General features: G+C 39.5%; 1 protein-coding gene across 4 annotated transcripts in view; it reads right to left on the reverse strand.

Moving 5' to 3' along the window:
- GRHL1 (grainyhead like transcription factor 1) overlaps positions 1–26,040 on the reverse strand; it is a 53,077-nt gene that overhangs the window by 6,520 nt on the left and 20,517 nt on the right. The window contains exons 2-14 of one of the 4 annotated variants that reach the window (XM_040348616.1): positions 23,123–23,309; positions 22,529–22,564; positions 22,083–22,153; positions 20,463–20,850; positions 19,925–20,001; positions 17,742–17,898; positions 17,376–17,487; positions 16,616–16,710; positions 6,309–6,467; positions 4,582–4,633; positions 3,288–3,427; positions 2,580–2,617; positions 1,905–1,993 (exon numbers count right to left, since the gene is read on the reverse strand). In XM_040348616.1, coding sequence (XP_040204550.1) covers positions 1,905–1,993; positions 2,580–2,617; positions 3,288–3,427; positions 4,582–4,633; positions 6,309–6,467; positions 16,616–16,710; positions 17,376–17,487; positions 17,742–17,898; positions 19,925–20,001; positions 20,463–20,850; positions 22,083–22,153; positions 22,529–22,564; positions 23,123–23,309 — 1,601 coding nt within the window. Of the gene's footprint in view, positions 1–1,904; positions 1,994–2,579; positions 2,618–3,287; positions 3,428–4,545; positions 4,634–6,308; positions 6,468–16,615; positions 16,711–17,375; positions 17,488–17,741; positions 17,899–19,924; positions 20,002–20,462; positions 20,851–22,082; positions 22,154–22,528; positions 22,565–23,122; positions 23,310–26,040 lie in introns of all 4 variants that reach the window. The other 3 variants (XM_040348614.1, XM_040348617.1, XM_040348615.1) reach the window with 3 other exon arrangements.

Below are 26,040 nucleotides of genomic sequence, written 5' to 3' on the forward strand. Positions count from 1 at the left end.
ATTGGACATAGTTGTCCCAATACATCCAAGGTCATGTACAGGCAAGCAGCCTGTCACAATGATCAGCATGAAGTGTATTGTAATTGCATACAACAACCCTGATATCCCCTGAAACAACCAATGTAATGTAAACCTCAGCTTGGCTAAAGTACACCTGTCATGAGAGGCATACTGGGGCATTGATCATCTGAAAAACGAATTGCTTGGCTGTGTCTGACATGTACAAGTCACAGACCTGGAACAAGCATGTTGTAACTGAGTATCAGGAAAATTGTCTGAATTCTTTATCTCTATACTTGCTCCAGGTGAGTGCTTAAAGGGGTTGGTTTTTTATTTTCTAAATAGGTTCTTTTAAGCTAGTGCATTGTTGGTTCACTTACCCTTTTCTTTAGATTTCCCTTCTAAATGTTTTTTTTCCCTCTTTGTCCGAATTTCTTCCTTCTAGTTCCTCCTCAGTAAGCTTGCCCCCATAATTTGAGCCGTTATGGCTGGGGGTTAGTCAGCGTGCTCCCTCCCTCGGGACTTTACTATATCCAACTATCCCTAGAACTATCCCTGCGGGGAGACACTGTGAACACAGTGTCTCCCCACAGGGATGTAGTTCCAAGGGACGGGGTGAGCACGACAACTAGCCCCCAGCCAGAATGGCTCGAATGATGGGGCAAGCTTACTGAGAAGGAACAGGAAGGGAGAAATTCAGACAAAGAAAAAAAAAATCAATTTAGAAGGGAAATCGAAAGAAAAGTTAAGTGAACCAACAATGCACTAGCTTAAAGGAACCTATTTAGAAAATAAACTAACCTTTACAACCCCTTTAATAATGAGGTGAAACCAAAGCAAAAGCACAACAGCCAGGCAACAAAGTATCAAGAAAGGGGACCTACATTAGCCTCTCAAACAAGGTTCCATGGAACACTAGGCCTTCTTCATTGATTTCTAGAGGTTCCCTGAGCAGTGCAGGCTGAATGATCTCCCACCTGATGGTGACTATAGTTCTGGGGTCAATGTCACCCAGCAGAGCCATCAAGGTAGGTGCAGAAGTCTTCTCTTCTCTCAGGTAAGCAACAAGTTTCACCAATGATCTTTTGATCTGTCTAATAGTAATATTCTTCCCTCCCCTCCCATGGACCACCAGTATAAGAGGACTCTTAATCACTGACCACCACCGTAAGGTGACCTTCCTCCATTGACCATTAGTGTAATTGGCACTTTTTTTCTATATTATTGGTTTAAATTTGGGTGCAAAAAAACTCTAGGTATATAATGTATATTGCTTTATTATAAAATCTGCAACTTACTTATCAAGCTAATGTATTTTTATCATCAGTGTCCACTGAGACTTGAGAATTATTTTAATGGTTCCTCCAGGGTAAAAAAAGGATTGAGAATGAGTGGTCTTCATAATTGTTTAAATACAGGTTCACTTTAAATTGCTGCAATTTCTGTTCTCCTTGGAATACCAGACACCCAGTTGTTTTTGGCTTAAAATTTGAGAGAAGCCGAATTGCTAGGGTTTACATACACATGAATATGCTTTCTGAATTTCTAATCTCTCTACAAAAAAAAAACATTATGACCAACGGTGCAAGGACAGGTCTTCTACCCTGAGCAATGGACTTAACCTGTGCATTGTAAGTGGGTTTCTGCACGGTGATTATGTCCACTTTCAAATTACATAAGAAAAGTTAAGTGCAATTAACAAATTTCAGTTTTTTTGTGAACTAGTATAAGCCATTTTATGTACAAGACCTTCTACGGAGCCTCCAATTCTTCCACCAGCTAACTACTTGGAATTTTTAACTGGAAGAAGAATTTTCTGTAGGCCAAGACCCAATCATTAAAAAAAATAATGCCTATTGGATTTCTCAGATGCAGATGAAGTACAAAACGAAAACCATATATACCTCTCTTAGGTTCATCTATTCTTGGTATCTTAGCAGGAGCTGTTCCAAAGTCTTCCTCAGGACTGAAAGGCCCTCTCTTCATACCAGAGCTGAACATAAAACAAAGGAGATTTAAATCTTTCATGTTGTATATACATGTGCAGACTGTACAAGATCGGGTCTACATCCTACACCTGTGTTTTTTTATAAAATGAATTCAATATTGTGTTTTTTTGCTTCAACATGCCAAACAAAACTAAATTTAGAACCATTTCCCTCTTCCTTAATAACACATACCCCCAAATTAGCATGATGGTTGCTTAGAGGTGGATTACTACTTCCAGGTCTCAGCCTTGCCCAGGATCTATGCAGAGGAGCTGGTTGGTTTATTGCTGAAGAGGCAGCCAACCAGAGCCACCCCTTACCAACAGAACCCAGTTGCAGCTTAGACCCAGAAGAAGTGACATACCAGCAGAAGACAAAAGCAGCCGAGAGATTGGGTCTTCATGCTGGCTGAGGTTAGGGGTGAAATTATAGACTTTGTTTAAGCATCCAATCAGTTTTTATTTGCTATAATCCTATTAGAAACAAGTGAAAGCCTAATCACTATAGGATACTTCAACTATGTAGAAATTGCTCTTAGCACTGCCAGATCTCTTATCCAAATCTTTACAAAGAACCCAAAAGGATATTTACCTTTCCCCATCCATCTCCTCTGGTGAAAGGGGGAGTACCTGGAATACAATGGAAACAAAACACAGACTTAATAAATATATAATTTGCTTTCCAAGACTTAAATTATAGGACTTTACTTTGCAGTAACCCAAACATACAAAAATAAAAATGAATTGGGCCCCACCGGGTAACCATTCCTTTAGATAACAGAGGAGGCCTCAACAGTCATTCCCTATGGAATGTTGCCTTTGGTTTCTTCAGTGGACTATAAATGGTGTACTGTTAAGCTATTCATCAAAAAACAAAATGAAAAAAACTGCTTTAGGTTTAAAGCGCTGTCATCTACAGTCACTATTCCCTCCTGTTATGGTTGATTGCCAAATGGGCTCCAACAGTCAAAGCTCCAACAATTCTTAGTGTTGGAGCTTGCAACCAAGCCATGAATCCACCCTGTCCCTACATTTCTACAGGCTCCTTACTATGATGGGCAATCTTGCTAGCCTATAGTAATAAAAGTGCTGGAACTTTGTGAGAATACCTGGAGGATTTAGAAACAGGCACTCTAACTGAAAATAAAAAAATGGATTTGTAATTTTTTAGCACAGCTAAAAACAATAAAGATCTAGTACACATACACACATTCTATAGGTTACCTGGCAAGTTTAAACCTGACATGTATTTTGCTTTGCATTTAATATAAAAAGGGTATAGGGGAATAAAAATACTTACATGGGTGGTGCGCTGGAGATTGGCGAAGTGTACATCGGGGATGAACAGGACAGGCTGTGTGTCCATGTCTTGCATGGGTTTAAACACTGTGATGTCCGTCCTCTTGTGAGACGCAAGCAGTCCTCCTTTAACATCTGTAACTACACAACAAAATAAAAAGAGGAATTGATTAATCCACACAATCGTATACACCATCTTATCTCTTTGATAAGTTTTAATCAAAAACAAAAAACTTGCTATGACACAGACGATATTAAAAATATTAGCGATATATTAAGCCTCTCTGCTAAAAAGTATAATTTATTAATTATTGCTATATGTCCATGTTGGAGAGCAAGTGGAAATCCCCAATAAAAGTAAAGACAAAAACCCAACAAGAGTTCTAACCCTTCCTCCCATTTTCAAAACAAACATAAATTAAGTTTTGTCCAATGTTCTCTTTCTTTATATTATAAATAACACAGAAAACCCTCAAATAAGGGTGTTGGATATAGTACGGACTCATTCAGAGCTGGCTTAAGGGACCAAGGTGGTCATGGAGAGGAGTTTGGACATAAAGTGCAGTTTAGACAGCATTTTTTTTTTACTACCTTCGGACCCTAGTCAATCTTTTTTAGCACTACTATTCCTTTATACTGGCTTTTTAAATTTACAAATGCAGCAATTTAGAATTTGTATGAAAGGTTTAGCACTGGGAAACACTTTTTGAAAGATAAATAGTGCACAATTTATATATATATATATATATATATATATATATATATATATATATATATATATATATATATAATCAGACCAAAATGAGGGACAAATGAGGAGGAAACAGGGACAGAGGGACTTTGTCCAAATCAGGGACAGTCCCTCGAAATTAGGGACAAAATGGGAGCTATATTAACAGGACTCCTACAGCAATAGGAAACAGAATTATACTATGCATATGCGTGTAGGACACGTATGGGCCGTATAGTTGATTTTGCTTGGCGTTTCCTCTTTTGAGCCTCTTACACAATGGTGCCATCTTGGTGCAATGCATCCCTCCTGGCATTTTAGTGTGTACAGGGGGTGGGGGGGGATAGGTGAAGCATCCAGCTGCTACCTGACAGACTTCAACAGGCTGCATGCAGCAGGACAGGACACGGCACCTATTCCTCACAGATACACCAAAATGCTGGAAAGAACGCACTGCACCTAGACAACCCTGTGTGCACCTTAACAGGTCAGTGAGACGTATTGGGACAATTGTATCATTTCTACTTACAAGCATTGATCTGGGGGCTGGGCTCAGTACACTTGCCTTTTCTCTTGCTCTGCTTACGTTCTTCGTCTCGGATTTTACGTTCGGCACCCTACAACAGAAAAACAATATTTAAAAATTTGTGTTCGCAGCTTGACTAGAAATGCTAGGCAGATAAATAGATACAAATTTCCTGCTGTATAGGTCTAGTCTTTAAATGAAAAGGAAAATATGCCTTCTTAAGCCGTTTGTATGGGGCACCGCAAGGCACAAACTCCCCTGGCATAGACTGAAAAATCCGACAGACCTAGCCGGACTGGCGGTACCAGACTTTAATGCATACTATTTGGCTGCCCAGATGTCACAACTATTCCACGTGGACAAGGTGGACAGGACTAGGTTCCTTCGCCTTCTGTGCCCTGCATGGACCCAATCAATAGGCGACCCCATGGTGGTGATAGCAGGGGGGGTGAAGGTGGTGGGGGGACGTCACTCCCTATTGTACCATTACAGGAGGGTGTGGAGCGTGGTTTCCGATAGGCTGGGCATATCGCCCCTACATGGCTACACCTCCCTGTGGCACAATTCTGCCCTGCCGGAGCTGGAACGCATGCAAGCCACTGAGGTGTGGAGTACTAGGGGAATTTACTATTTGTCCCATGTCACCAGAAACGGAAAACTCAAACCCTTCAATGTGCTACAGACCGAATATGACCTGCCCGACCACATGCTATTCCGCTACGCCCAACTGCGACACGCCTTCCAGGCCCAGTTCCCCCAGGACGACCTGGCCCTAGCCGACAACCCCCTTATGGCAGCAGTTAAATACCCCGACCCCAAAAAACTGATCACCCAATTCCACACTATGATCACACTCCCGAATGCAACAGTGTCTGCCTACGCCCTAAAGCCCAGGTGGGAGGGGGAGGTGGGCCCACTGGAAGATGACGAGTGGAGTGACGCTTTAGATGCCTGTAAACTTGTATCCCCGAAACTGTCAGATCGTCTCACGCAAACCTTTATCCTAAATAGAGCATATCTCACACCCCTCAGGATCTCCAAGTACAGGAGGGATTCTCCCGCCACGTGTCCAATGTGCAACCACAATACAGGCACCTTTTTCCATTTAATCTGGCAGTGCGCAAAGGTCCAGGCTTTCTGGGAACAGGTGGTGAAGTTCCTCCATGACAGAATGGGGTCCCCCATCACTAAATCCCTTGCAGTGTTCCTACACGAGACGCTGTTCATAGCCCGAAAGGTCATAGCACGGGTGTGGATGCGACCAGAGCCCCCAGAGCTATCCCACTGGCTGGCAGAGGTCAACAGTGTACTGCCGTATAAGAAACTGGTATATTCGCATAGGGGCTGCCCGGCCAAATACGAAAAAATTTGGGGGAAATGGTTGAACTCATCTGCAACATGTACCCAGGAGCGATAGATGCGCTTGAGGGGTCTCCGGTCGTGCAGAGGGGAATGGGAGACTGGGAGGGGTGTGGGTGGCCTGACAGTCAACTCTGCCAACTTGGGTCTACATTCTGGGGTGATTGGGTTTGAGCGTTGTTGTAATCCCTGCCACCTGTGTTCTATGTACCTACTGTCGACACACTTGTACCTGCATTTTATTCATGATCACCGGTCATGTACTGTACCTGAATGCTGCATGTATGCCCTGTACGTTATTGTTTTGCTCGAATAAAAGCTCTTTGATTTAAAAAAAGGAAAATATGACGAAACCTACAAAGATGTGTGCTGGAGGCACTTCCATCACACCGACAGATGTATCTCACCTTATCACAGAAGACTTTGATCTGGCAGTAGGCCCGATGGATGGGCTTGTTACTTCGGTTGTTGTAGCTGTATGTATCAATCTGGATGTTGAGCGGCAGCCCTTTTACCCCTTTCTGGGAGGAGAAGTCTGTACTCAGACAGTTCACAGATATGAACACCTGCACACAAGGACAGACACACATTAGTAACCATTTATAGAAGGACTTCTGAAGATACAATCAATTCCAGTAATTTGTAGTGGTTTTTATCTATACTCATCATACAAAAACAAAGCAAACACCAGAAGAATTCAAATGTCACATTCTTTATTATTTACACCTGCTGATCCTGCCACTAATACGCTTCCTGTCCTAGCATGACAACGCTTACTCACCATACTGTATTTATAGAGGAGCGTTGTCATTCTAGGCTGCATTCCAGATTTGGACTACAAATACACAGAGTACCAATCAGGCAAGAGTGGGAACCCGCCTATGGGTCCCATGCAGTTTAAGGGCCCGCAACAACGGATCAATATAATGATTTGATCGTGCAAAGAAATTGCAAATGAAGCCTTTTTAAAAATTGTTTACAAGAGATTAAAAAATTAATCAACTCAAAAAAGGCACGTAAACTTTATAAAGAAAGTACTGTATTATTGTAATGTACCCAACACCAACTTAAAGTACATAATCCAAAGACATCAGGTTCACTTTACAGTTTGTCTCTTAAAAAGCTCACCTTCTTTCATCGGTTTGTAAAAGATTTTGGTACAGCGAATGTATGTGTAATGTACAGTAGTGATGGTCAGTTCCATTTAGTGTCCAATGTGCACACTACTTAGTTCAATATCCCACTAGAGCGCATGCACAAGAAACCTTCAGAAACCTGCAAGATTTCGACTGCCTAGGAGCCTCTACAGAGTTTATTACGGCACTCAATACATCTCCCTCTCCTCATTTCTGTTACATAGAGGAGAGTTGTTTTGTAGTTCTGGGAAAGCTGGTAACATTGTTTGAGAGACTTTCGTTTCGGTAAATAACCCCAAACTAGGGAGTGCAAAATCTGGTGCAGCTCTTCATAGGAACCAATCGGCTTCCAGGTTTAATTGCCAAAGCTTAATTGGACCAGCTGAAGTTAGAAACCGATTGGCTACCATACACAACTGCACCAGAGATTCTAAATGCAGTTTTAGTAACTCTACCACAGTATTTCTATCAGAATCAGCAGGTATATTTCTGCACTTTCTGAAAATGTTCAGAGTCTGAAATTAGGAAATTAATGCAGCCACCGCATCTAAAAAAGGACTGGCAAGTTGCAATAAATTTTATTTATTTTTTATATTCTGTTCTGTGGCATTTAGATTTAAAAACAAAAATGCATGGTGGTTTTAAACATAAATTTATCAGAACCAAAAATGTATTACATTACTTACTAAGGGATTTGTTAAAAAGAAAGCAATGTACAATTTCTAAATGCTTCTATTAGGTGTTAAAATCATTTTACATTGTAAGGTTTTGGTCTTTTATGCATTGCCAGTGCTTGCAACTTTGCGTATTCAATTTTTATAAATACGTTTTTCTTTTGCAGCCCTAAAATTAAAATGTCCCAAAATAAACTCATGTAAAAACATACATAAGATGTATATATCACACACACAGACTGACTATATATTTACAGCCTTTTAAACAGTTTGCATATGTGCATGTTCTATTGTAGTTATTTATAGGTTACAATATTTCAACTACTATATATAAAAAAACACACACACACACACACACACACACACACACTTGAATTGTTTGGTCACAAAGCTCTAGACGTAAATGGATGCATTGCCACCTAGTGGTTATTTACTATAATGCAGTTATGACTTGAAGTGATTGTAGCCATTTTAGTGCAATTGTGACAGAGAAAATTGAGTACTGTCCGTGATACTTTTTTTTATTTGCACTAACATATACATTTTTCATGGACGAGCTTTCAGAGTGTGTTCCCTTCTTCAAGGTCCAAGCAGTACTCAACAGTAGTTACAAAATACCAGCATTGTGAATTTGTGTACACTTCTGCGCTACCTCTACCTTTCAGAGAAATTCTATATGCTGTATGTGGAGGGTGCTGCTCACATACCAATGCCTCCCCATAACTATGCAGGATTATACAAGTGGTGATTATGCAGCGCTCCCCTTATGCCCCATACAGACGGTCATTTTTTGTGATGAAAAAAAAATGACGTTTGAAGTGATGAAAAAAAACGACATTTTTGAAACTTCATTTTCAAAAACGATGTAGCATACACACCATCATTTTGAAAAATGATGAACAAAGTGACGGCACTCTAAAGGGGAAGTTCTATTCGCCTTGAGGCTGCTTTTAGCTGGTTACTTGTTAGTAAAAGATGATTCATGCTTTTTTGTCTGTTACATCGTGATGAATGTGCTTACTCCATTATGAATGGTAGTTTTACCTCCCGTCTCAAAACTTGCTTCTGGGCATGTGCGGGTTTAAAAACGTCGTTTTGCCCACACACTATCATTTTCATTGACACAAAAAATGACATTTTGAAAAACGACACAAAAAATTCGAGCATGTTCGAATTTTTTTTTTGTCATTTTTCAGAAGACATAAAATGACATTTTGCCCACACACGATCATTTTAATTGACATTTTTAAAAATGTCATTTTATTTCATCACAAAAAATGACCGTCTGTACGCGGCATTAGAAGTAACTATGTAATTATAAAATAGTGCAATAATATTATTGCTGTATAAAAAATGAACTTATAGTCAACATGAATCATTACAATAATAAAGTGTGACTGACACTCCGCATCAAGTAATAAGATCAAATCATCCGTGTTAAAGAAAAAAAAATTGTGATCAAATCATCCGTGATAGAACAAATAAAGTTTGTAGGAGAATGACAGAAAGCCAATTCAAAACAAGTCCCAAAGTGAAAAATCAACATAAAAAATAAATAAAATAATTCTCCCTGCACAAACGTTGTAATATCTATCACCATTAAGCAAATGTGATCCCACCACCTTCCCTGCAATGCGCTCACCTCAGGGTGTGGACCCAAGATATAGGTCAAATACGCTTAGTCCCCCCTTGAGGTGTGGATAGACTGCTGTCTTTTTCCACTGGTCTCTTCAGGATAGTAGCCCCTGTCTTGGTGGTGGTATATAGCCGATACTGCTTTCAGAGACCCTCTCTTTGAGCATATAAAATCTGATAAGATATGCCTTTAAAAATACATAGGCAGCCACAATCTGACTCTTGGCTGACAACGGCATCACCCGCCTCCTCCCACGCGTTAGGTCACCACTTGTGACTTCCTTAAGAATATTAATCGCACGATTTAGAAAATCAGTTACTTCCAAGGGGGAGCGCTGCAAAAAAAACAAACACTTTCTGAATCACCACAAGGACTATAGGCAAACAAATGTATCCCGAAACATGTCACATGTATGAGCAGTGAGCATGTGTGTTCTTAGTGAGGCCAAGTAGGCAAAAAACAAAAACCACACCCCGCATTCTTTGAAGATTGTCAAGGAATAACCTTGCCAAAAGAGAGATAGGGGTTTGTTTATTTTCACTCAGACAGTTTCTAGAACGCCCGACGCTCAAAAAAGTTATAGCATTTCCCTGTATCCAGGAGCATGGGGTGCAGCAGGTTTGTCCTGATACCAATCTTGGGGCTCGTAAATATAAAAGGAATGGATCGCTGCTACTCCTGACCAGCCCAGGTGAATAAACGATGAGGAGTGACTGAGGCCACTCCTTATGATTTTTCACCTGGGCTGGTTGGGAGTATCGGTCGTCCTTTACTCTCTTGATCCAACATCTGCCAATTACCTTTTATCGATCACTGGACTCTTATCTTGCTAGTGTTGTCACGATCAACGTAAATGAATCTCCTGCTTCCAGAAGGCATGGTTGACCTAACTGTGATTTATTGCCAAACCACCACAGGAGAACAATGCATGAATTTTCTAGTACCTGGCTCTTACAGGAGGGACAGTGATGTCACCCATACCTACGGTAAGTGTTCGAAGCTGGGTGAAGGTAAGTTTTGTTTTTTCCATGGAAGGTTACTTTTAAAATAATCAGGGCTCACATATGCTTTCAATTCACTTGTTGCATTGCATGATCACTCATGAAGTGAAATCACATGTTTTGTGGTTCTTTCCAGGGGCTCCAAAGTTACTTGTTGTGTCTCAAAAACAAATGAAAGGGCCAGAAGGAGGAACCACAGAAAGCAGACATATGATAAACCCAAGGTCTGTCATATATAAAAGATGCTTTGGGCAGATTGACTCAGAAGTGGAGCAAACATTGTAGGAACGGGTGTTGGGACAGGCAAGTATTAAAGGTCTTCTTTTTCAAGAATCTTTTAGTCTATTTTTTCCCCCATTAAGTGAATACAGTGATACTTTAACTTGACTTAACCCATTTGAGCTGATGCCAACAGATTGCTGGACTCCGGCCACAGTACCTCAAGAAAGCTGATATTTTAAAATGTAAGAAAAAAAAATACTGCACACAACAACCTTAGGGCGAAGATACTGAAAAGCAGAGGATTTACCCAGCAGAGACCTGAAAAAACAATGATAATTCTGAAGATCAAGTAAACGGCTTTGTGGATGGCTTTCAAGAAGTGGTAAAACTGGTTAGTGAAGTCATCTGTAAGTGACATTACTAGGTAACAAACCATTGGCCAACTCTAGGCCCAACCCCAAGAAATAATCCTCAAAGCATCTTCAGCTTGTTCAGCAAGATTCTTCCTTGAAGAGGCAACAAAAGCAAAATGCAAAGCAAAAACGCAATAACCCGGTTCATCCTCATTCCTCCTGCATAGTGAAATAAACAAAACTTGTGTGTTTATAGTTGGCCCTGTCATGTTAGGAAAGTTCATTCGGTTTCAATTGAGGAAATAGTGTGGAAGTTTCACTATTGGTATAAAAAGATAGGAGTAATAAAAGCGTGGAGCACACAGTTTTACTAAATTAACCATATTTCTGTTAATGCAGCTCTGTATTCATTAACAGGAACCTTTTTTTTTTTTTTTGGAACTGGAATGCTTACCACACTGTTGTGAACTATTGCCATTGGAAACCATATAACCTACTTTCCATGCATTTTGACACACGGCACTGCATTTGGTGTGAACTGGCCCTTAAAAATCATTTTTTTGCCATTTGGTTCTCAGAGAATAATCTCTTCCTCCTCTGTCCTGGGGACGCTATATTAAAAAGGGACAGTAATGGACTCTACAGTGAACAAGGACAGTGTAGTCTGTGGTTAACAGAACAAATGCCCCCCCCCCCCCCCCCAAAAAAAAAAAAGTACACTCTCCTTCTAATCCAAAATTCTGTTTTATAAATTGACACATTTTTGGTTACCCATTAACAGTGGTGGCTCTTTCCAGTGGGGGCTTTATTGTTGCTTGCATTTCCACTGGAAACATTTTCACTCGCTTCCTGTCTCAGTAATAAGGAAATTGCAAGAAAAACTTGGCAAAGTTTCGAGCTCATCTTCACAGAACCCAAATCAAGCAGGACATAAAGTTAAGAGATTTCTCCGAACGTAGCCCAGAAATGCAGTAAAAATCCAACCAAAACAATGTCCTTTCTAAAATGTACAAACTATTGGTCACCTCTTCAGAAGACCATCAACTGCCCTGTATAATGAAATGAGAAAAACGGATCTAGACTACACTTTTACACCAGATCAACAGAATAACATTGTCAGATTCTCCCTTAAAATCCTCAATTTGTACAAGGATCCAGGAACCCAATTTTAAACTTCTGATGCAGCGGTATCACCCACCATCCCCATTACATAAATTCTTCCCAACCACTACCGACCGCTGTTGGAGGTGCCAGGCGGGGCAGGGAACGTGACGTCATGTGTTTTGGTTCTACCCCAAACACGATCATTTCTGGAAGGAGGTTCGGAGAATTGTTAAAAAATTTACAGATTACAAGGTTCTCAATGATCATGGCCTTTTTTCCTCTTACATGTATGTGTCAGCCATTCCAGGGAAGATTTACAAAGATCAATTATTTGTCACCTTTTGCCAAAATCTGCATTCCCTCTAATTGGAAACTTCCACAGCCACGACCATTGGTCTCTGGCTTAATAAAGTGGAAGAAATAAACAAGATGGAGGACTTTGTCCTCACATCACAACATAAAATGTGAAAAGTACTATAAAACTTGGATGTAATGGAATCGGTTTGTCTACTCTGAAGAGGGAAAAGCTCTTTTTGAACCATAATTTGCCTATCAGAAGTTACTCCTGCATTCCACTTTCAGGCTCTCTCCCCCTACCCCCCTTCCCTTATTTATAAAAAAAACACAATTGGGCAGTCCCGTTTTCCTTATAGTGACAAGTCAAATAGGGATTTTTTTTTTTTAAGTCTCTCAAAGGAAACGTTGAAAGTATAGGTTGAGGTTCGTTTATATTCCACTTTTATGAGTGGATTTAGGTGTACACTAGTGTACCGTTAATTTTGTACCATCGTCCTTTTGACCTGGACTTGCCTCTGATGAAAAATACAATTATTTACTTTTTTCAAAATTACATCACAACACACACACACACACACACACTAAAGATTATATATAAAAACACACACACACACACACACACATTCTGCCTATCCTATTCTGTTTCACAATATGATCTATAAAACTACTGTGAAGAAGAAAAAAAAAAAAAAAACACACCCAAAACAGGCAACGCCTTATTATAAGAAAGGGTGTATCATTCATGTGGTATCCCTTTAATTTAATCCCTTGATGTTCACAGTCACAGTACCAAGCCAATTAGCGATTTAAGCAATGAATACACTGTGATACATAAGTAAATAAACACAGCAATTAACCCTTTCACAGGTACAGGAGTCTGTGGCGGATCACTGGGAGTACCAAATACTTCAAAATTAATGACATACTAAATAAACTTCCATGATGACGTGGGTCACCTCCTTGAAAGATAAAATGTAGAGGAGTCATCATTTTCTACACGACAAGGGATCATCACTGCTGTTCATCATGTCTTTATACTGGAATGTAAATGGGGCCATGGAGTGCTAAAGTGACAGTATAATTATACAGGTCACCAATTGTGCAATGGAGGACATGGGGCGGTGATCTGAAAGAATCCTATAAAGCCAACCTCTCTGATGCATGAAACACCAATGATGTTACAGGTTTCTTCCCTGACATATGGCGCAAGGTACTGCTTGGTATAAATTATAGGGGTTCAGAAATGATCCTGGAAAACAGTGGAAAATCCCACAACCCTTCAAAAAGCAAAAGATGAAATACAAAGATAAATTACATATGACAGCCATGTTCTTTCTGTTTACCTGGTTCTGACTTTTACACAGCTCTGTCACATACCACAGTGCTGTCTGGCAAGGTAGGACACCTGATTTTTATTTTATTTTTTGCTGCAGTTAAGTAACTCAGGTCTGGTCTCTCTCCACTGGACACTGAATAAAGCAGCACAGCGATTAAGTAGGGACTGGACAAGCATGGAGAAAAACACCAAAAAAACTGAATGGATAACGTCCAGATTTGACTTTATATAGAATCACAAAAAACAAAAATGTGTTTTGGGGAACCAAAGGGCCCCCCTCATTAGGACTTGGTACTGTTGAACAACTGTGCACTGGACATATGAACATATGAAACTGGAGGGATACTATGGGGTAATTACAATGAACACTCCAGGTGCCAGTTAAGCAGAACCAACTCAAAAAAGGTCCTGTCTTTTTTAAATATATATAAATATATATATATATATATATAATTGCTGCCTTTGTTGTCGCTCGGAAGTTTCACCTTTTTTTTTTCCAGACCACATTTATTGGGACTGAAAGTGAGAAAACAAAAAACACAAACACTTCCCCATTCTATTTAAAATTGACTTTGCCCTAGCAAGAGTGCAGACTATGAACACCATCCTCCCTCCTTCTCCATTCACACCTTCTATGAATGGAAGAAGGGGGTAGAAAGAGTGGGCATAGTTAGCACTCTTGACTAATGCTTATGACATACCTCCACCCCCGGGTATACCACCCCTACTACCCCACACCCCCCCCTCCCCCCACGGGTATAACCTCTACTCAGTGTCCCAATTGGTTTCCCCATAGGTTCGTCAGCTGTACTCACTGTCCTTTTGCTCTTTTTTTTTTCTTTTTAAAGCCTGCGGCTCTCTGTCAAAGCATGGGTTAAGTATCCCGAGTTCAGCATACATTTCTTTTCCTTTCCCCTTGTCTTTGTATTTGATGAACTGATGAGAAAGCAAGTTCAACAATCCGCGCAGTGTTTGTTTATGAACTCTCCCAGACATTCACCTCATCGCCTCCTTCCAAGCAGCCGGTTGGCCCCTTTACAATAGCACATAGTGGAGCTGAATAAGTGCGACAATCCACTGCCAGAGAAGGAATAGAAAGACGGAGCGGCTTCTTTTAAGGACTAAAACCCTTTGCCTGCTATTCTATGGTCCATTGTCATGGGCTTTCCCAGCCAGCATTGCCCCATTTCAATCCAAGGAGATCGAAACTCCCCTTTCCCCTGTGTGTACATAACCACGTTGGGATAATATCTACTATTATACCACAAACAAAATGGATTTCCATATCAAAGAATACAGAGAAAAAAAAAATAACAGCCCTTAAGTGAAACTTTCCATTAGATGGATGTGTTTACATACAAGCAGCGTGTACGGCCTCTTGTCACGACAAGTCACCAGTTTACTAGAACAGATTAAGTTAGTTATTAGCAGACTGGGGGGAGCAAGGCTATAAAAAACACAGACCAAAAACAAAAACTTCCACTCCTAGAGCAAGGCAGCCATGTGCTGATTATTGAGGACAACCATAAATACAGTGTTTAAAGTATAAATCCACCTATCAGTGCATTTTGTGGAATATTGCGCACACCACCATTTAAAGCAGATGTGTACGTATAGACTTTTTTGTCAACTCATGTCACCAGAGCATGAGTTGAAGGAAAATCTACCATGGGAAATCCGGTGACAATTTAGAGACGAATACTTTTCACTTTGTAGAGATTTTCTCCCAGCTATTTTCTATACACACACACACACACACACACACACACACACACGAGTTTGTAAATCTGTTCAGCAAGTCTTGTGATTCACACATCCTAGTCACCATCACTTGGCAAGTAACATTTATTTTTCATTACAAGTCACCTTTCCACCTCTAGCCTGTTCAGTTGAACACCACCCCTGTCCAAAGAGCATAACGATGACTCAGGCAGCTTGAGAGCGGAACAAGGAAACCAAGTGATGTTCCTGTTTTTTTAATATAGCATAGGTATGTAAATCACAAGAAAGTCCTTCATTAATTGCATGTTTTTTTTTTCCCCAGGCAAGTGGCTCAAGTATTAAAAATTGAGCTTCAGTATTATAGCCAAGTAAAAAAGAGCTTAAAAGGGGTTGTAAAGGTAATTATTTTTTTTCCTAAATAGCTTCCTTTACCTTAGTGCAGTCCTCTTTCCCTTACCTCATCCTTAGATTTTGCTTTTAAATGTCCTTATTTCTTCTGAGAAATCCTCACTTCCTGTTCTTCTGTCTGTAACTCACCACCGTAATGCAAGGCTTTCTCCCTGGTGTGGAGAAAGCCTCTTGAAGGGGGAGGGGGCGAGCAGGGGGTTCAGGACACACTCTACTTTGCAGATAGAGAAAGGAGCTGTGTGTTAGTGGGCGTCCTGACACTCCTGCTCGCCCCCTCCCCCTCAAGAGGCTTTCTCCACACCAGGAAGAAAGCCTTGCATTACTGCTTGTAGTTACAGACCGAAGAACAGGAAGCAAGTTTTTCTCAGAAGAAATAAGGACATTTAAAAGCAAAATCGAAGGCTGAGGTTAGTGAAGGAGGACTGCACTAAGGTAAACAAAGCTATTGAGGGAAAAAAAAAAAATTCCTTTACAACCCCTTTAAAAAAGGAGAGACTAGCTAAGGTGGCCGCCATGTTTGTCTTATCCTTTAGTTTACATCAAAAACCAAGTGAACAGTACCCCTTTACCCATTCAGAGGTGCCCCTGTGGGTAAACTACCACTGGTTAATAAGCTTTGTTCTATAGTCTGCTAGTTTAAAAATGGCAAATGATAGTCTGCAGGAAAAACACAAAAAACACTTAAGTAGCTACAGCAGTAAATCAGATTACATATTGATTCAGGAGTGCACACCTGTAATTACAGCTTAGGATGGTAATAAATTCAACACACCCAGTTTAATAAGGATACCAAGAAAATGAAATGCATGAAGAGTCTGTACATACTTTGCCTTCATCGTTGAGGTCCCAGGTAAAGGAAATGGCATTATAGGCAATCTCTTCAATGTTGCTGATGGTGTTAAAACTCTCTTTGTAGTCAGCTGTAAAACAATCAGAAGTCGGGTCAAATGTGGAATTTTAGACAACTCTATAGTGACTGATCCAACTTCAAAAGGCTACACTATTCACCAAAAGGATCACATAGCAAGCAACATGGAGGAACCAAAAGTTTTTCAGCAAAGGAAGGATCAAATATTTAAGCTAGGGATAAACTATCAATCCCTTGTTGGCAAAATCTAATTCCTGAATTTTTGTTTTTGTTTTTTTGTTTTTGCCTCCAAACATCATGTGTCATGTCTTTGGCTAATTTTCCATAGTGTAAAATGGAAATTACTACGGGAAGAGTAAGTATTGGCTACAATAAATGGGCAGAAAAGAGAACTCAAGTACAGAGATTCCGAAACCAGCATCAGAAATGTATGAGGACAATGCAGCATTCAACCAATTTTGAAAGTAGTTTTAACTGACCCATTAAATAAGGAGAAAAATAGGACATGTCATATTTGTTTCTGTACTGTGGCTGAAGGCGTAAACGCAAAAGGGTGCGACTTTCCTAGGGCCCAAGTATGATCCACAGTTTCACAAAAGCTTATCATAAACACTATAATGCTTCACACGATGTAACAAACATGTCTTCTAGGTAATCAGGTTTCATATTGAACACAAAGCAGCTTTTCTCAATGGTTGTTGCCCACTAAAAGCTTACCTATATCGATACATCTTTGTTTGGCAGTGTGTTGCCTGGAATGCCAATATTTCCAATGACGAAGTTGGTCCTCTCTACTTTTGTCATCAGCAAACACAACCATGATAACACTCTGGAAGAGACAGCAAAGAGTACAATGAAGTAAATATCCACATGGGATAGTCTGAGCAGTTTCCATACATCTGTATCGGGGCAGCTGGCATAAGGGCAAACAGATGTATTTTATGTAAAGAACTCATGGGAATATTGCCCAAGTGCAACCTTTACATATTTTTATTCCATACAGATTTTTTTTTCCCTTATGTTGAGAACTTTTTAAAGACTTGCACCTGTTTTAAGAGGCGAGGGGCTATGACAAAGACTTACCCGGACTTTGCTAATTGGATGGTGTATCCCTTTATTGTTGCCAATCTCCTTTAGTGTGATGGGGTAAAATTGGCCCTTATTTAGATAGGTCATTGTGCTGTCTCCAGGCTTAGGTCGCAAAGATTTTGAGGCTTCAAGTGTATATTCAAAGTTATTTCTACAAAACAAAAAACAGATTCCAAGACTGTAAAAAATCCATAACAAAAATGTACACATTAAACTCATACTTAAAGTGGCTGTAAAAGGCTAAAATTTACTGCATTCAGATAAAAAAAATGTTTTGCATGTAGGTACCCCCTAAATACTTATCCAAGCCCGTTTTCAGTTTAGTGCTGTGCCCAAGAGCCGCAGCACTGCTCGGTCTCTCCTTCCCTCCTCACTGGACTCAGTGAGAGCAGTGGTAGCCATTGGCTCCTGTTGCTGTTCATCAAATTCAGTGATGAGGGAGCAGGATGCAGGGCTGAGCGGCACTGTGTGTGTCAATAGGCGCACACAGTGTGGCATAGCCTGCACAAGTGCCCCCATAGCAAGCGGCTTGCTATGGGGGTACTTGGAAGGCCAGAGGAGCCAGGAGCCTTTACAACTACTTTAAACCCAGAAATAAATGTTTAGCAGGTTACCAGTCATTAGATGGGTTTGCATCATTGGTTTTCTTTTATAGGCTTTTTTCCCCTGTTTATTTTCAACTGGTAATCAAATAAATTAAATACACTTCCTGTTACTGTGTGCCCCTGCTTACACATCCATTGTTCGCTAATGGAGGGAGCCATGGGTGCCACCTAGGCTAGACTTCAAACATCTCTGCTTTTGTTCAATACATTGGGGATAGGAAGAGGAGTCGTTTTCAAAAGTGAACTAGTTCACAGGAAGTGAGCATTTCTAGCAAGATCAAGGTCTTGTCTGTACCCATTGAAAATAGGCTTAACCTAAAAAAAAAAAAATGAAAAGGAATTGAGCCATTACATCTAAGGACTGGTAAACTGCAAAGTATTACATTTTTAAGCTGGATTCCCAATACTCTACTACCCGGCCAAGTTCTTTCTATGTTCGTGCCTGCACGCTGCAAACCCCAGGAGCCGTGTGCACCTGTTCTTCACTCCAGGCCAGGATCTGCAGAAATCTTAGCTGTACCTAACTCAGGCTCTCTTCTTCCAGTCACAGTGCTTGCAACTCTGACAGTTATCTCCCTAGGGAGGAGGAGACGTGCTGACGTCATCGTGTTCTAGTCAGAGCGGACTGGCGTTCACTTAGCCGGCCGTCTTCCACATACATGCTGTCTATACATCTTTGTTTGCAAGTTCTTTTATCCCTATTAAAAATTTTTTATATTTCAATGGAATTTCACTATGGCGAGTCATTTTATTTTTCCGGTACTATATCTTCTTGGGTGACATCCGAACCTGTTTGAGGATTCATTGATCCCCCAAATGGTCAGTTGCTGCAGTCTATTGTTAAAGGCCTGGGCTGGAGTTTACAGCCGCAAGCTATCCTTGTTTGCCATTTGGTAAGCGTGTATTCTCTACGGTGCATTCACTTTTTGGTGGTGGATTTTCTTAATTTGAAGAACTTAAGAAGATTTTTGGTGTTGTGTTTGGACTTTATTGAGCATTTTTTTTTTTTACATTTTCACATTTGTCATTGACTCATTTATTGTTTGTAATCTACCATTTTGTTTGTAATATTCAATTTGATCTAATAATACTACTCACATTATTATTCATTTATTATATATGTCACAGCGCAGCTACATCCTTTTTATAGTTATATCCCTAAGCCTCGCAGATCAGGTAATTAAACCTCTGTGCCTGTCAGCTCCCTTAACCACTTTTACCAGCCTGCGCTACACCAAGATTGTGACCAGCAGATGACATTTCTTCATTACTGCTTCTAATAATTGCTAGTGTGCACACCATTGTAAAGGCAGTTGTACAAATTATTCCTGGCGCCAGGTTTTTGTTTTCTATAGGTTTACGTACTGTATTTATGGACCTTCCCAGTCTAGGGATGTTTGACTAAGGCTGCTGGTTTAATCAAATTTCTTACTATACACTAAAAACTTTGGTTAAACTCTCCACGAAATTCCCAAATTCTCATGTGGTCCCTTGGAGAAAATGAATTGCCCAGCCATGTATACATCAAAGAATGCAAATTCCTATAATGAATGTGAGTAATGAAAAAAATACCCAGAAACGTGATCAAAACCGTAGTCTTCAGAGCTGACACTACTCATCCGTAAGTTGAGGTCAGATGGAAAGTAAACCTGAGGAAACAAACCAAAAACTGCATTTAAAAAATAAATAAAATAAGTGTGAACAAAAAATGATAATGATCAAAAACAGCAGTGATAAGCAGGGAGAGAGACTTCAAAGCCAATCTACAGACAGGTGATCATCACCTGGTCGAGAAGAAACCAAATCGCTACTAGTACTAGGGAAACCATAAGACTATTTTACATTCCTGGCTGGCTGATCTTGAAAATGGAGGCAGGATCTAACAGACAATCTAAATATTCATGTTCCTAGAAAAATCTTTGGGGTAGACAGCATTTTCCTGCATGTCTTAAAATGTTCTACCACCACCATATATGGTTCAGGATATATGGGCAACGAATTAAAGTGTTTTTAAACAAAGTTCAAAGAGCAATGTGCAAGTGCAAAGTCTAAACATTTCCCATTGGCCACAATGAAAAAAAAAAAAAAAACGGAAGAAGAAATAATTTACCCCTTGAACATCATCTTTAAAAGTCTCTGAGAATGTGGTGTCAGGAGTCCGCCTCTGAGAGCTGGGTGGTTGACTGCTGGAGCTGTAATGGTCAGGGGTAACATTGCGATCAAAGGTCACAATGCGCTCCACAGGCTCAGCATGGTAGCCATTTGTTGGGATGTCCACAGTGAAGCCATGGCTTGCTGATTCTGTCTTGATGCCATGGGCTGGCATTGATGTAATGGAGACTGTGCCCGTGGTGTCTGGAGAGCTTAGATGTCCTCTTTTGTCCAGATGGTTGCCAATTGGGAGGATAATATTAAAAGGCACGTTGGTTTTTAGAACCTGGACTCTGTTGTCTGCAGTACAAATTAATGGTTGCTCATTCAGGTGTATCTGGCTATTCCTTTCAAAAAGAAAAACAAAATTTGATTAAAATTAGAATTCAAATTGCGCAGAGATCCTAATACGACTGTGGCCAGTTCTACCTCCATGTGCTCATTTAAGCACTATAAGGGTTTGTGATACAGCCTAATGCCAAGAGCAATTATATTTTTGCTCACTGGTCTTGTTTTACATAATGCCCTTGTGGCACATTATAATACCCTTTTGGAAAGTGTAGCAAGTACCACCTCCTGCCTCCCAGCAAGTACCACATTTGTGATCATAAAGACAACTTTTAATTTGCTTGTAACAGTCACAGTAAATTTATGATTAACACAAAATTATCAACAAATTACAAGTTTAAAAACCTATTTGTTCACAAAGTTGTCATGATATGCAATTAAAATATCTACAAATTACCCTTTTTTATATTATTCTATTCTTTGCCCATTCTTGGCTTTGCCATGCGCTACTGTGATTGTATACTGCTGTGACTTATCTGTACCACCCTGTCATTTGCAGGTATTGTACCATGCCTATGTTTTCAATAAAGTATTATTCTGGTCATTAAAATATCTACAGAACGTAAGCTCCAGCAGCAGGGCCTTCTCTACGTTTTATTATCTGTTCAATAACGGTTTTATTCTCATTTTAAAATTGAAAGCACTGTGAAACATTCTAAATTAAAAATGTTGCATAATTGGTACCTTTATATACCAATTATTCTCTGTACTTCATCTTTTCTTTAACTATACAATAAACTTTATTGTGGAATTTTTTTTTTTATATAATATACACAGTATATATATATATATATATATATATATACACACATATATATATATATATATATATATATATATAATCTTATTTTGGCTTCAATAGGACATGCAAAAGACAAGTCTGTAGTGCAAACTACAATAATCCACCAAGACTAAACTTCCATTTATGAAGTATAGATCGTTGAAAGAATAATTCTAACTGTCCTCTGTGGGTTATGGCAATTTGCTCCAAACCTGGTTGAAGAAACCTATAAAGAATAACATTAGAAAAGTAGTAAATAATGCATGAACTGTTGGCTATGTATGTAAACTGGACCCAACCATCAAATAAGCTTGCCACCTACAAAGGCCTTTCAGGTTTTATCTTTCTATAATTCAGGCTAGGAAAAAAACATGGAATCCGACAGGATGTTAAATAGATTAGGTATACATTCATACACACACATAAACTAAACACCTCCACATAACTAACCTTTTATGATGTTCTACCTCGGAGTGATCATGATCTTGTTTGTTGGCCGACTGTCTTCGGTCTCTAGGAACCTTTAAAAAAACACATATATTATTTATGCAAAGCACTTAAAAACTAAAAGACAGGGCAGTTATGAATGCAAAACTCAAAGCTACTTTGGCATTTACCAATGTTCCGCTGACCCAGACTATTAAATTTACAATGAACTTCGTATTGCCACTAAAGAGTTTAAGGCTTCAGACATGTCATTTCCCAGTGATATTAAAGTGCCAAAAGAGGCCATCTGATTCATGCTGCTGAATATGGTTTTAGGCCACACAGAGCTTTGTATAGCGGGCAGGCTATATTGTGTTATAATCATGACTTACACAAAAATAAATGCCACAGTACTTTTGAATGGGTTGGGGGTCAGCATCCAGAGTGAGATTTATCAGCTTTGAATTTACCTGTTCTCTGCATGTTTGAATGTGCTCTGGATTCTCCTACAAGCCAGAAACACATTGGAAGGTCAATTTGCTCTAATACATGTAAGAATAGCAAGGGCATTAAAGTGCGAGCTCCTACAAGGAACAGTTCAGTGTACAGTACGTAGTAAAGCATTGCATAATGTTACATGGTTATCCAAATTGAGAAGAGAAAAATAAATAAGTTGAAAGCCTCCCTATCCAGGACCCTATATCCACAGTTGATCTAAAAAGGAAGCCAAAACCCAAATATAAATTATATATATATATATATATATATATATATATATATATATATATATATATATATATATATATATATATATATATATATATATATATATATATATATATATATATATAAATAAAAAACACACACATATACACACACACTAGGATATTCCTTGGATCAACAATCTCTGGTGTTATTACCTATAAATGTTAGTATCCAGTTATGTTTTGGAGCATTTATTAATGCATCCAGCTCTTTTATATAACAATCTACTGTGGCAGCCAGGGCTATAGGTTAAGTCTATATAAATATTGGAAATTAATGAAAAAAAAATGAATACAGACCTTGTAGTAATCATAGAGGAGGCCAAGCGCTGCTGCACTGTCCTCATCCCCATTAATGCTCATCATGGCCTTTGTGGCTGCTGTCAGGGGGTTTTCCAAGAAACTCTTCCACGCCTCGTCCTCGGTGGTGTATGATCGCCTTTGCTGATACAGGGGATCATTCTGAAGTACTAACACAGGCCGTCTACTAAAAAGGAAAAAGGCTGGCGTCAGAATCTTAAAGATATATACAGTATATTTAGTCTTCAAAAAGTTTTTTTATAATATAAAAATATATATATATATATTTTATTATAAAAAGATTTTAGCAAATTTCAGATAATGCGTTGATTGAATTTTTACCCTGCAGCCACTGGCTGATAAAATCTAGCTCCTTTTAAAGGCTTCCAAGATATTGGGTTAAAGGCCCAGTTTGTTATAACCAAAATAATGTGCACATGCTGCCATTTGCAAGGCCAACTTTCCTGCTCTTTGTACTGGATGCAGTTACTGGTGTAATATATTCAATAAGGCAATATGGTAGCAGGATTCTCTAGCCAATAGAAGCATTGACCAGCACTTCTTCAAATACATTGGTAAAAGAGTATTAGGTTTAGTAATTAAACCACACTAGAAAATATCATACTAAAAAAAATTAAAATTTGTAAAGTTAAAACGTTACTCAAAATGTAAAATACATCGCTACAGAAAAAAAACAAAAAACACATGGGCAAAACCATTGTTATTCTTTTGATCTATTTTTTGACTAAATGAGCGCCAGAAGGCTTCTACGTCTCTTGCAAGGAGGGCTTCATTGTCCCAACACAGATCCCCAGCTAATAAACATGCCATACTGAATTAATTTATTTTAAAAACACAAATTAATTTGTTCTTTACATTCCAGGTTACAAATGTACTCCAGGTTTCAGGCTACTCCCCAAACTCCTTGTTTGTTCTGTCATTAAGGCACACGAGGCGTGGTATGTACTTGACATATTTATGTGTCTTTTGTAGAAACATGGCTGGGGTCCTAACCCCAATGTTGGCATTCCACAAGAAAAACCAGCAGTGATTAAACATAAAATTGTAAATTTTTTGGTCAGTACCCTTTTATCAGTTATGCATGTAAAGAAGTCTATGGCCCCTTACACACGACCGAGTTTCTCGGCAGAATTCAGCAAGAAACTCGATCGGAGCTGAATTCTGCCGAGAAACCCGGCCATGTGTACACTTTCGGCCGAGGAAGCCGACGAGTTCCTCGTCGAGCCAAATAGAGAACATGTTCTCTATTTCCTCGTTGTTCAATGAGGAAAGTTGGCCCGCCGAGATCCTCAGTTGCTTCACACAGAACTCGACGAGCAAAACGAAGAGTTTTGCCCGTCGAGTTCCTTGGACGTGTGTACGGGGCCTGAGCCAATACAAATCCACTGTCAGTTTGTTTGGCACAGCATATTTTTGACATCAACTTCTGATAAGGAGCATTTTGGGGCAGTGCATTCACAAACTACTGGGTTGTGTAGCAAAATCTGTTGTGCAGCCTCAGTGGTAGTAAACCCAAAAACAAAATAAATGTATTATATTGCAAATTAACAATTTGTAGAAGTGCTAGCTGAAATAACTTTGTTTTTTTAGGCCTTCTTCCTTTATTTTCACCTGGTGATCCTGCCAGCAAGTACATTTTCAACCTTCAAAATGGTAGTTTGAGCGTTGAGACAAACCATTAGCCACAAACAGTAGTGCTTGCAGTGGTCATCATTTATTAATAAAAAAAAAAAAGGGAAGGGGAGGAGAACAGCAGAGGGTGCACCTAAATGCAGTTAAAATCTATAATTATTGATAACAATCGTTCGACAGCGGACAGCAAGTGAATACGCAAAGGAGCCATATGACTCAGTCAGACACCGAGAGGAAAGTCCTGTGTGATGTCAGACACTAATGAGCGTGGAGGAGGTACACATTTCAAGGCCACTTTGCCACTTTACAAAATCTTTGCTGAGCATTAATTTTAAAGGCGTCACTGTTCGACAGCTTGCACCACAATATAGAGAGAGTTTATCTAAATTCATTTATATAGAAACTTTATGCCACAAAGAACAAAAAAAAAAAAAAACTGTTGATGTAACTGATTAAAAAGCGTTGGCTGGAGTTACATTTATTTGTTAAGTCAATCAATCTGCTACTACATCTAAAGCCTCGTATACACAGTCGGACTTCTATCAGACTTTTCTGTATATTTTGGTCCGAAGGTCGTTCGCGGTGAACTTGTTCTGCATACACGCGGCCCAACATTTTCAGCCAACATTCACTAAACCATGTGGGGTTTTTTTAGCTCTTTAGCGCCACTCTTTGGGCAACTTCTGCCATTGTTGTCTGATGTTTAGCATTGGTTCCGAGAAGCGTGTTTGGACTTTGGATTTTAGTTGGACCGAATTTGTGTACACACGATCGGATAATCTGACGTAACAGATTTATTACCAGTTGGTGAGCAGGAACAGCCAACATTTGCTGTCGTTAATTCCACTAACAAATGTCTTATAGAGCATACACACGGTCGGATTATCCGACACAACACAACCATCAGACAGTTATTGTTGTAAAATTGGATGATCGTGTGCACAGGCCTTTACACTACCCTATCATCAGACTGACAATGCTGCTGGCAAAAAGGTGTCTCCACTGCTCCTCCATCTAGAGTGGAGACACCAATACAAATACACCATTTGCACCCGACTCACTGGGTGCAAAGGGGAAAAACACATTTTTACAAGCAAAGAAAACTCACATAGCCACCAAATTTAAAGTGTTGATAAACTATAATATATGCAATTAGTTTTTTTTCGGGTTTTAACACTGCTTTAGGCAGGGGGACATAGTAGATAGAGCTGTGAAGTTATGAGGTCTGGTGTTGAAATCCTACTAGGGACACTATATTGTTCATA

This window comes from Rana temporaria, chromosome 4 (genome assembly GCF_905171775.1).
Source record: "Rana temporaria chromosome 4, aRanTem1.1, whole genome shotgun sequence".
NCBI lineage: Eukaryota > Metazoa > Chordata > Amphibia > Anura > Ranidae > Rana > Rana temporaria.